The 13,302-nt window shown below is 31.7% G+C and overlaps 1 protein-coding gene across 3 annotated transcripts in view; it reads left to right on the top strand.

Annotated features, from left to right (window-relative positions):
- The first annotated feature begins 1,431 nt into the window (after positions 1-1,431).
- Abl (tyrosine-protein kinase Abl) overlaps positions 1,432-13,302 on the top strand; it is a 152,545-nt gene continuing 140,674 nt past the window's right edge. For all 3 annotated transcript variants that reach the window (XM_072540430.1, XM_072540429.1, XM_072540431.1), the window contains exon 1: positions 1,432-1,847. In XM_072540430.1, coding sequence (XP_072396531.1) covers positions 1,718-1,847 — 130 coding nt within the window. In that variant the 5' untranslated portion in view covers positions 1,432-1,717. The remainder of the gene's footprint in view (positions 1,848-13,302) is intronic.

Below are 13,302 nucleotides of genomic sequence, written 5' to 3'. Positions count from 1 at the left end.
GTTTGTGATATTTATGGTATTCGATATTTTAAACATATTTTGATATAGTAATGTTACCATTTTTTATATTTTTTTGATATTTGTTCTCCTTGTCTTATGAAGATTCCATTTCTGTTTTTTTTTGGGATTCAAATATTTAAAACAGTGGCGCCCTTTTTTTTTGACAAGTTGTTCTCTTGTCTGTTTCTTTTTTGTCATTTTGTACCTATTCTTTCTTGTGTTTCATACCTCTATGAATGACCCTGCCCATAATCTAGTAAGACTGAGCAACGGTTACTTCGAGTATTGTACATTGTACATTGTGTATCAGTATTCTGAGTACTTCTTAGTAATCTAATACACCATGTATGGTATACCTACATGTAGACCAGAAACAAATATATTTATTTATATATGTCCCTATATTCAAAAAATTCTATAAAAGAAGAATAATATCAATAATATCATACATTTTTCAAATAAAAGCAATAAACAAAAAATAAATGAAATTAGATATAATCCTAATAAAAAAGTCAATAAGTACATAATTGTATAATATATTACTGTGATATATTATAATAGAGGATTTACCTTCGATTATTAATATAGTTCAGTTTTAGTTTATTCCAAAAGATACACATTTATGCAAGGTTATGAAAATTGTCTTTATGTAAATCTATAGATATCAATTCCAGATAAATTGTACGGGAGGTATCTTTTATGTGACTATATAATATTTACCAGATTTTCAATTATCTGAAGGAGATTTACATGAGGCATGATTTATTCTGAACCATATTTCTCTACTGACAGGATCCTTTGTTAGGGTAAATTTAGACGGTGGTCCATAGCCTTTTGCCAACTACATTTTCCAGTAGGAATGATTGACGTAGTCAACATTACCAGCAATCACAAAAAATATTTACGCTTTCTAATTATTATATTCGTGAAGAAAATATCGAATTAAATGTTATATAAACATACAATACAAAAATAAGCTAACGGTAAAACTTGATAAGTAGAAATGGATGTAACTGATTCAAGTCGAAATGTTTTCCCCACGTCAAGTTTGCTTTCCAATATATTTTTCTCAAGCCTGTCTATAAATTATTTCCCTTCAAAAATATAACTACACCAGCTTCCTATGATATTATTTAAAATAACGATTTCAAATATTGTCTTTTATTTTATAATCTATTCAAGATCGTGCACTGCATTCAGATTCAGTTACGTTTTATGTAGGTCTATCTGGCTGTATTTTAGTGTGATTTTAAAAGCACATGATTAAAATTTTTTTTTCTACATTAACTTTCAGATGTTTTGTATCTTTTATATTTCTGCCTTTCGTATGTTACACCACTGGTAAAAATTAATTTGTTGTCAAAGTGCTGACCTCAAACGTCGAATCTGTTAACTATATAATCGACATACACATGAGAAACAAAGATGGCACTTCTTCGAGGAAGAGAGACAGTAAATCAAGTAAAAATATGGCGGAATAGACAGTTACCAGCAGGGGTTGATGAATGGCAAAATTAAATTAATAGGGCCATATAAAATAAAAACTAATATTAAATTAAGTAACAAAAGTGAGTTAAAACTTGTGCGGTGTATTTCGGCATATTATGTAGGTGAAAAGTGCGTCGGCAAATCCACCCTTTCGGAGTGGTGAGGTGTACTTATCAAGAAAAAAATAGTGACAATTCGATTTGCAATCATAAGGGCATGATTTCAAGCCATGGGTGCTCAGAATACAAAGGAAAGAAATGTTTCTATCGGAAGCCATTCAATCAGAGCTACAAGAAACAGACCTAGGCCTTTGAGAGATGGACGTCAACCTATCTCCAATATTTTTACCGAACACAACGGTATGAATCATTTTTGTTTTTCATTAACTTCCTCTTAACAATTTTCATTTAAAACATACATGGATAGAGAAATGGTAATCTTGACATTCCATCTACTACATTTACATAAAAATGCAATTTTTACAATCTGTTATCATCACTGTGTACAGCTTCTTTCTATATTACAGTATTCTTATCCATTTCCGAACTCAACAAAAGAAGATCGATCTACAAGTGGCTACTTGTACTTTTATTGAAATCCTGTTTACTAGTTTTATTTTGGCAGTAAAAGATACATCAAAATGCTAATACTCAGTTTATTGTTACATATAAATGTCTGGGGTTAGTTTTGGGTTCAAAATCCTTGAAAGTTCATTCCAAATACTTGTGTATCATTGAAAACAATTCACTGTCTTTCATAAGTGTATATGTTTTGTTTTTTAAACTGACAAGAGCAGAAAAAATGTAACTATCTTAACAATGTTTATAAACAAATATGGTAGTAATGAAATCTATTTTAAATTCAACAGTAAACTGTTTAATAATTGGGGAAATGTATTACACATGAGTGAACTAATTGATTTATATTATTGCTAACATTAAAGGATATGTTTAGTACTTTTTAAAATATAATTAAACAGTGTAAATAGGTAGGTAAGTACAAATTTTTAGATGACAGGTGTATGAGTATATAATAATAATTATGACAGTCATTAGATAAATGTGTTGAAATATTGTGTTACAAATACTTATTTTCTCTTAAACCTATCTAATAACCAATTTTATATTAGTTATCTTTGAAGAACCAAAAAATCTTTTCCTATACAATGGCATTATATTTATTCTATATTACTGAATTTTATTTTTCTATTATAAACTAACAAATATGCATTATTATTATTATTGAATGTATATTTAAAATCTTTTCTGTTGTTCTAAGATGAAAGATTCTACAGTTGATACTGACTTCCTTAACACTAGGCTTCCCAGTTATTTCTCTCCATTAAATCAAATTTTGTACTTTCTCTATCCTGATCTATATTTTTATGAAGTGTAGTAATGTTTCCACAATGTGTTTTGTGATATTAGATTTCACACTAATTCTTCTCCTATATTTGGTATTTTGTTTATGCTTGTTTTCTGCTCACAGGATATTCTCTATAATGTTTAACAATGCTTTCCATTTCACTTATTATTATTATTTTAAATCCTAATTATTACCAACTTCTCATACCTCCACTTTGTGGCACCTACTTTGTACTTAATTATACTTATCTTTCTATGTGCAGTTTATAATTTTTTCCAGCTGTTTCTAATTTGTGGCTACATTGGGAATTGGAGTAGGAATATTGCTGGCCTTTTTCTGTCAATTTTATCTCATATTCAGATCAATTAATTACAGCTACAAAAAACCCCTTTTAGTATTATCAACCTACATGTTTATGTCCTAAACATGAGAAGTCAGATTAGTCTATTGAATTGTATATGTTGGGGGTAAATTTAAATCATACTAAAAGTGCAGTGTTATACAACAAACCACAACAAAGCAGCCTTAATCAGGGATATTTCTTTCCCAAAAATGAATAACAAAAACTCATACATGATGGCTTCATTCAAATCCTAACATTTGTATATTTATGCCCCAGAAAATTTTTTAAGACTCATTTTTCATTGTTTTTTTGTTTGTAGGGGATAAATAAATAATTACATACAATAATTCAGTTATTTATATTTTATTATGAAAACAATGATCTAATATATAAAAAGGTAAACTGTAACTACCAATTTTAAGAATTTCTTAATTCTCATGTTATGCACATGTTAATCAAGTGTGACATTTATATTGACGTTTTTGCACTTTCTGCAATTTTTTTATGGTTTTCCTATTTTTCCTCTATGAGCAGAAAGTACATTGTCCTTAAGATACTTTTTCTTCTTTTATTAGCTTAAAATCACTAGTAATTTTTTAATACTTTTTCTTGTTTCAACTGAGAGAGTACATATTGAAAAATATGTTCAAAAAATGTTCAATTTCCTTACATTCTTCACTATGAAATTGTATTTTCATATGTCTTATCCTTAGCCTGATTATTGCGTGAATTCTATTGTATTCGTTTTTATCTTTATTTCTGATTTCTCTTCTTGGCTCCATGAGTCTCAGTATTTCTTCTGTCATCATCCCTTGTTTTTACTGCACTTAATTTTGTTTCTTGAATGGTCTTTAATATATCTTTAATTAAAATTTTAAAGGGAAATTTTCAGTGGTTGGCTGTAAGCCATAGTTTTAAAAAACTTACTATAAAAACTTCTTTTGTAAAATGGTATAAAATTTATTAAGAAATTTTAAAAAATATCCAAAATGGATTTATAAATTTTCAGAATGTTTTCAATCCTATCGGATTATCATCAGTGAGAGACATCTATAACATAATGGGAACTAGCCACATAATGAGGTCAGATGACCCTTAAATTACATAAGTAAAGTAATAAACATTGTTATTATTGACACTATATGACACTAGGTTGATGATAAGTATTTACATTTAAGGGAACACAAAAATTCCCTACTAAAACAAGGACTTGATCCACTGAGTAGCAACAATGAACTGAAGTTGAGGTTGTCAAACTAATGATGATAATGAAACTACTTTAAACTCAGTTATATGTAACACCAAATTATCCACCCATCTCTTGTTTCTTTTACAAAAAAATCGTTAGTGTGGTGGAAATGCTCATGGCGCAAGTTCTCTCAGTTAAATAAATGATCTTGGAAATTGCACAAATACTAAACGATAATATAAATAAAATACATTGTTGTTAATAAATAACCTTACATGGCACTGTGAATAGGATCCTTACAACAGGAACCTTACAATACTACTGACAGGCTGTAATTATATTCTGCTATGGTTGACCTTGGTATACCAAAGGAATTGGTAGAATTAATGAAAAAGGCAATCAGTAAAGTGGAATGTAAAGTGTAAGGACAGGGATATCTCTCAGAACCCTTTAAAACTAAGGCAAAGAGCTGAGGCAAGAGGCTCTTGAATAAATGTAATGGTATGACACTCAAAGTCTACAAATAATAGCCTATGCCAATAGCAAAAAAATGCAAACTTTATAAAACTATAAAATTCACTTACAGATCAGAAACATAGGCAATATTGATACGAATCAGTGAAACAAAAGTAATGAGGGCCTTATATGACAGAAATAATGAACAGGATCTATGTAGAAGACAATATAATTTTGAACTGTAGACTTTTTAGGGATACAGACGTTGTTAAAATGTCACAATAAAATGACTAAGATGGGTGGGCCATATAATGAGGATGGATGGAAAGAACCCTGATAAAATCTTCTTGTAATTTCATGTACTTCCAATAGTTATTATTAATTCAACTGGTCATCTTCGTCACTACATTATCAATATGAGTGTCTTATTTTCTGCCAGATGAAATATGTTGGCTGCTTTGAAAATTCCACACCAGCCTGTGATATTTTTTAACAATAACTTTCTTTTCCTCCTGGTCCTAATATGAATTTATGCTAAAATAAGTAACTGCTAAACAAGACAGTCAAAAGGAGAAGGGAATAACCTACGCTGAGATAATCTGGACAATGTAGAAGAAGATTTGAGTGAGATTGGAATGAGACGATAGAGAATACAGTCGACAGAGAAGGATGTATTGACATCATATGTAACATTATATTAGTATGTATTTGTTATATTTAGTTCCATTTTTGTTGAGATTACAAACTCCCTACCAAGTGGTCAAAATTTATTGGATTTAACACTATGTTTGCCAGTCATAATCATAATCAGCTAAAAATGGGCTACTGTGATGTAAATTATTCCTATTTTTTGTCAACATGACTAAAGGTTCTTTTTATTTTTGATTTTTCATTAACAACTATTGCTTAACATGTTGCCTACCATAGAAGATTTTGTAATACTTTTCGTTCACGCCATAGTCACCGAGACGGCATCACAGTTACATTAAACTTCTTGGTCAAATAGACCTCGCTGGCATGCAGAGCAATTTTTTTCTCTGTCACATAAACCGAGATGGCAGGCAATGTGTTAATAATTTAGATATAATATTAATTCATTATTTATTAATTTGATTAAGGTATCCACATGAGGTATTATAATAAATATATACCACATAACAAAAACATGATCAATAAAAAAGAATGATTATAGAGATGTTGATCATGTTTCAAATAAAATTGTACTTATGATTATTGTCTACAAAGCTTTGAAAGTAGGGTCATGCAAATGGTGACTGAACATAATATGGAATTTAATACTTCATTTAATTAACTCTGTCATGTTCTTTGCATATCCATTGTTTTCCTGCTCTAGTTAGGATGTCACATATCCTTCTCTTCTGGAGCTTGTTTCTATGTCTTTTTATTTGTCTTGGTCTCCACTCTGTTATTCTATGTGCCCATTTAATTTTAAATTATTTTGCCACATGCCCGTCTCATCGCCATTTCGTTTTTTTTTTGTAATTTCTTTTATTACTATCTGTGATTTTTTCTCTGTTTTTGATCTTTTCTGATTTTGTCTCGCAGTTAAATACCAAGAATTGATGGCTAGGTGGCTTCCCCCAATCCATAAGTACAAATAGGAAAAATATATATGTGTTTATATACTTTATCTTCTAATTGTAAATTCTTTAATATGTATTTGAAGAACAATGTCGTCAGCGAATTTGAGATGGTTTCAGTAGTGGCCATCTTTATTAATTCCTTTATAATCCTGTTTTAATTGTTTTAAGACATTCTAGGAGTAAAGTAAATAGCTTCATGGACATATTCTCAAACTTTTCGTTGTCATCATCATCATCATTGGTGCTACAGCCCTATAAAAGAGCCTCGACCTTCCCAAGTCTATTACCCCAGTCAGTTCTATCCATTGCCAACTGTTGCCAGTTTGCTGTGCCTATTTGTCTACCATCCTCATCTACACCATCCCTCCATCTGAGTTTTGGTCTACCCCTACTTCTACTTCCCACAGGTTGTGACATAAGGATTCTTCTAGGAGGGTTGTTCTGCTGTGATCTTGTGAGATGTCCTGCCCATCTTAGTCTTCCTATTTTTATAAACGATACTACGTCTTTACCACCAAATATTCTTCTCAGGATCTTTCGTTCAAATATAAGCAGGAGATTTTCATCTGCCTTGGAAATGGTCCATTTCTCCGACCCATATATCAACACTGGTTGTATAAGGGTTTTGTATATGGTTATTTTTGTTTTTTGGCTTAAGTTTCTGCTTCTCATATGTCTACTCAGTCCAAAATAGCATTTGTTTGCTAGGTTTATTCTTCGCTTGATTTCTTCCGTCATGACGTTCTCCTTGGTGATCAGGGAGCCCAAGTATGTGAATTTGTCCACCACTTCAAAGGCAGAATTATCAACCGTGAATTGGTGGCCGATGTTTCTGGCTCTATTGTTGGGTGTTGATGCCATTATCTTAGTTTTATTTTCATTTACTTGCAGGCCCATATTTTTTGAGGCGTTTGACAAGGTGGTATACATTTCTTCTAGCTTGCGTGTTGTGCGGGCACAACACGTTTGATATTCGCCAAGAAGCTCCTCTGAATATTCACTCAGGCGACCATATAAAATACTCGAAAATATTTTGTATGCTGTATTAAGGAGGGTTATTCCCCTATAGTTTCTACATTCTAATTCATCGCCCTTTTTGTGTAGCGGACAAACGATCCCAATACACCACTCTTCTGGGATTTGTTCCTCATTCCAGGCTCTCAGTATGATTTTATATATATGATTAGTCAGAGTAGCACCTCCACATTTAATAAGTTCCGCGGGTATACCATCACTTCCTGGAGATTTATTATTTTTTAGGTGTTTTATTGCATCCCGTACTTCCTGAATTGATGGAGGCTCTAATGGTGTATTGTTGTTTGCTCCTGGGGGTGGTTGATTTGGATCTTCTACTTCGATAGTAAGCAGTTCTTTATAGTGTTCCACCCACCTTTTCAATACTTCTTCTTTTGTATTGAGTATATGCCCCTCCTTATCCTTACATAGTCCGATCCTTGGTTTAAATTCTTTTCTTGCTTTATTTAGATTTTTATAGAATTTTCTTGTTTGATTTTCCTTTTTTAATGTCTCAAGTTCTTCCAATATTCTATTTTCATAAGTTCGCTTTTTTCTCTGATGGATGTACTTCTCTTCTCTTCTGAGATCTTTATATTTTTGTTCTTTTTCTCGGGTTCTTCTTTGCTGCATCAGTTTATATGCATTGTTCTTTCTTCTTGTAATGTCCTCGCACTCAGCATCGAACCACTCATTGCGTGGTGGTGGTCTTTGCGGCCCTAGAATGTTATTTGCTGCGTCTTTAATGTAATTTTTACACATTTCCCATTGTTCACTAATTGTTAGATTCTCTTTAGTTATGTATTTAGTTTCGATATAGTTTTGAAACCTTTCTACCGTTTGCGGGTTTTTGAGGAGTTCAATATTAAGGCGCCTTGTTTTGGTACTTCTCTCCTTCTTCGCATTTGAGATTCTAGCCCGAATTCTTGTGCCAACTAGAAAATGATCTGAATCAATATTAGCGCCTCGATAGGTGCGGACATCCATAAGGTTGGGAAGTGTCTAGCATCTATGATCACATGATCAATTTGGTTGTTCGTTAATCCATCAGGCGAGGTCCAAACTTTTCGTTGTATTTGTATTTTATTTGTTCTAACTGATTCATAAATCTTAGCATGAATGTGGCCTTTTGATTTGCTTTTGATGTTCTGAATATATCTTGAATCAATTTGTGAATTTGAGGATAGTGGTCATTTTGTTTTAAAACTAGACATTAGTTGAAGTGATATCTTACTGAGGTATTACCTGATGATGTCTCCATACTCCAAATTTCATAATTTCAGTTGACAACTGTGATTGGACTTTTTTCTAATAAGTTATTATTTGTTGCTGTGATAGCATAATACAGCATAACCTTAGTATAATGACTCTCTGTATAAAGGTTTCCTCAATGTAACAAAATTTTCGAAGTCCCCTTGAACTCTCTGTAAGTGCTAATGCAAAATATACTTTTACATTACGAATACATTTGTCAAAAACCTTTTCATAACGAATTTTCAAGCATTGCAAAATATACATAAAAAGTATTATTTACTTTCATTTAACAAATTTTGTCAGCTAACCTTGGTTTAACACATCCTATCAATTTGTCACACTCAATTTCACAATAATTCATGTCTCGACAGGTTCTGACATGTTCAATTTTTTCGTAAAACACTCATTATTGTTTGAAGTTAAGTAATTTTTTTCTTTTATTTAGCATATGGACTTTCACAGTATGATAAATACACACATGTATGCAAACACTAAAATAAAATGAAACTAAATATTAATGTCTAATTTACACAACCAATCAATTGCTTCTGGGAATATTCCACAAAGTCCTGGACATTTCCATGTTAGACATGATTTGGGCAGTCTGAAACACAATAGTTTATGGTCTGTCTTGGTGATCTTCAATCGCACTGTGGATCTTCTGCACGGCCCCATTTCATCTACTATATGATTAAGCCTAGCCCAGATGGACCGGGGCAGATTTGATCTGAAGTAATGTAAAATTCTTACGGTGCCTATCCGTTCCGGATGTTGGCGATCAGCATGGCTATCCTAACTTTGCTTGCAGCTATTCGGAATACTCTGGTTATAGACGTATTGAATTGACTGACGTCGCTTTCTCAGGTTTTGAAGCCAATTCTTCTCTCTGGTCCTCTCTTTCCAAATACCTTGCCCTGAAGAATGAGTTGCAACAAGCCATATCTCTGTTCATTTCTCATAACATGTCCAATATATTCTAATTTGCGCTCTTTGATTGTGTTAATAATCTCGCGTTCCTTGCCCGTTCTACATAGGACCTCAACATTAGTCATACGATCCACCCACGAAATTCTTAAGATGCGTCTGTAACACCACTTCTCGAAGACCTCGAGCTTTCTTAAAAAAAGCTTCAGAAAGTGTCCAGGCCTCTACGCCATACAATAACGTAGAAAATACATAGCATCTGATGATAGAGATGTTGGTGCCAAGTGGTAAATAGTGACTTCAAGAGACTGCATCTTTACGAACGCCGATCTTGCTTTTCCTATGCACTGTTTTATTTCAGTAGAGTGGTCCCATTGGCTGTTTATATTGGTATCAACATATGTGTAGCTGTGTACCCGGTAAATTGGTTGTTGGTTAACTAAAAGCTCTGTATTTAATATTTCGCGCTTACTGACTACTTATTTTTTCCTATTGAAATCAAGTCCATGTTCTCCACTTTATATCTGATATGCGCGACATTATTTTTTGCAAACCATCTAAGCTATACGTAAAAACGATTGCGTCGTTGGCGTATCTAATGTTGTTTAGACGCACTTCGTTGACTAATACGCCTTTTTGTAGTTGTCCCAGTGCTTGCTCGAAGATATGTTCAGAGTACATGTTAATAACACCGGAAACAGAATGCACCCTTGTCTCACTTCTCTATCTATGGAGATTGCCTCTGTCAACTGATCATCCACTGCCATGTTAACAGTTTCGTTTTAATATAAATTATATATGATTCTCAAGTCTCTATCATCTAAGCCCCTTCTTTTAAGATGGTTATGAGCTTATCATGTTTTACTCTGTCAAATGCCTTTTTAAGTTGATAAAACAGATAGATACGTCACTATAGAGCCTCTCGGGTGCTTAAGACATCGCAGAATCCAAATTAAGTTTAATTTTTTTTGTATAGGTATGAAGGTCGACTTTAAGCAGCTTTGGGGGATTTTTCCAGTTATATATATTTTGTTAAATATATGTAGTTGTTATCCATTTTATTTTTAAGTTATTTTAATTTTTAAGTTATTTTAACTTTTAAGTTTATTAAGTATTTGTTATTTTAATTATAAAGTTTTAGGAATTCTGCACAATGTCAGGTCCTGCAGCTTTACCATCTTTAGCATTTTTAATATCTGACGTGATGGTTCTTCGATGGTAATCGGGGGTCGAGTTTGGCATTCCGTGTCTTCAATGGTATTCTGCCTTTCATCTGCAAAAGTTACTTCCACATACTTAGTTCTTCTAAGTGTCTAGTTTATCTTTCACATTCAAAAGTGGTTTGACTCGTTAATCTGCCAAACACCCAACTCTTCTAGGCTTTATTTCAGAAGATTGTTCTCTTAACCGCGTATCCTTAGCAGTTTTGATTACTTTCGATTTCTTTATCTATCCTTTTGTATAATGTCGTGCCTGATCTTTGAACTTTCGCCTTTCCTTCATCATATCTAAAATCTCATTTGTCAACCACGATTTTTTCTTTATTTTTGGTGGTTTAAGCAATTTACACTACATTCGTTTGAAAAACGGTATTAAGTTCTGTATACTGTTTTACACTCTGTTCTGTGCGTTGGTTTTCTAGCATCCTGATGTATATTCGCGATTGAAAACAAAGTATCTGACCTCTGGCGGAATAAATTTAAACTACTAAAAGTGGTATCAATTGGTATAAACAAACCAGACAGCTGTTGATTTGAATAGAATTTTTAAATTTTTTTAATAAATTTCAGCATTATGACTACGTTAAAGTATTTAAAATCAAATCGATATTGTTCTGTTCCTCCCCTGTTGCGAAATAGGGAAATATATTTCCCTATTTCTCTTTCCTAAACTGGAAAACTTGAGAAAATCAGTAAAAAGAAAATACTACTATCATTAAGTCAATAACATATTGAGAATACATAATTTATTTTCTTAAATAACAGAAATACAAATACTTACCTTGTTGGGATAGTATCATGAGGTTTTTTCCTCATGATTTATTATAGAATATTTTAAAGACAAATCATGTGCTATGATCTTTTCTGACAGATGATCTTAAGTTAAGGTTGATTTCATGTAGTCAAGTTCAAGTTATTTATTTACGGTAATATACAATAAAGTGCTAACATATGTCAAAAATAGTATAAAATAAAAATTAACATAATATTAAAAACATAAGGCATAATATAAAATAATGCATATATTAGTAAGACAAACATTACACAGAACATTATACTCTGGGTTCCCAGGTATACACAAAATAGGATTCATCAATACACAAGCCAGTTCCAAACATTAAAGTTAAAATTTAAGGATTCATCACTTGAAAACTGCTTCCCCTTCAACCAATGGACTCTGCTTCACCACAATACTCAAAGATATCATTAGGCTAATTTCCATTTTTAAATGATAAAAATAACTCGTCTTAAACCAATACCAAACTAAACATACAAAAGCAATGGTAAACAGTAGACTGTTATGTTTGTTTATACCATTTATATCGGCCATGACACTGCAATCGAGCTGCCCTCTACATTCAGTTTCAATCGCGAATTGGGTTGACACTTCATCGAATCTTCTTTAGCCTGAGCCAAATTTGGCCAATCAGTGAGTTATGGTCTGACTTGATATCGGCTCCTGGGTATGAAACAAATAGACAGTGTAAAAAAGTTCGGAATTCCTGCAAGTACATTGACCACAAAGTGGGTTCGTGCAAACAGCAGATTAAAATTTTTGCATTCAAATTTTATGTTAAAATATTTTTTTTCCTTATTAAAACGAATCGTAGATCAACCTAGCTTCTTTATAATAAACCTCATCGTGAAAAATTACTTGATATGTATTTTCGTTATCCACCGAAGACATGTAGGCTAACTAAATATCAAAACAGCCTCGTAAATGCTGAGGTGAGTTCCGCCCTATTTTTTCTTAACATCATTGTTCCTAACTCTTATATAAGACAAAGATGTAAAGGTAAAACATGTTTTAACATGTTCATTATCCGGTCCGTTCTTTCTTAAAGCATATACTAATATATTTTGGCAAATTGGTTCTACGTCATTCTAATTTTAGCTAGCAATATGGTTTAAACATTCCTATTGCCACTGTGCACACAAATATATACTTACTCTGTGGGAGAGCTATTCGTAAAGTGTAGAAATACTTTTTTCTGTATCTATACTAATTCCAGTAATGTCGATATGAACATGGAAGTAACTTAACATTTTTTGAGGGGAATAATAAAAAATATATTTAAAAAAATGTCAAATATCTATTATTTTGTATTATTATGGTTGCAGCTAGTATAAGTTTCAATAAAAATGTAAAAAAATTTTTTGTGAAATGTGCGAAAATATCAACATATCTTTTCTACTAAGTTTAAAATTTATATACGTTTAATATAATAAGTATTATGAAGATAAGATAAAAAACTGCAACATAAATTACTTTATCTAAAAATCACTTTAAAAACGGTGCCCCAAATATAATATCTATTGATATATATATATATATATATATATATATATATATATATATATATATATATATATATATATACATATATATATATATATATATATATATATATATATATATATATTTGGGATATATACTTAGTATAC

The sequence above is a fragment of the Diabrotica undecimpunctata genome, chromosome 8 (assembly GCF_040954645.1).
Source record: "Diabrotica undecimpunctata isolate CICGRU chromosome 8, icDiaUnde3, whole genome shotgun sequence".
Taxonomy (NCBI): domain Eukaryota; kingdom Metazoa; phylum Arthropoda; class Insecta; order Coleoptera; family Chrysomelidae; genus Diabrotica; species Diabrotica undecimpunctata.
The sequence above is the reverse complement of the archived record's forward strand: the minus strand, read 5'-3'. Positions and strand labels throughout refer to the sequence as shown.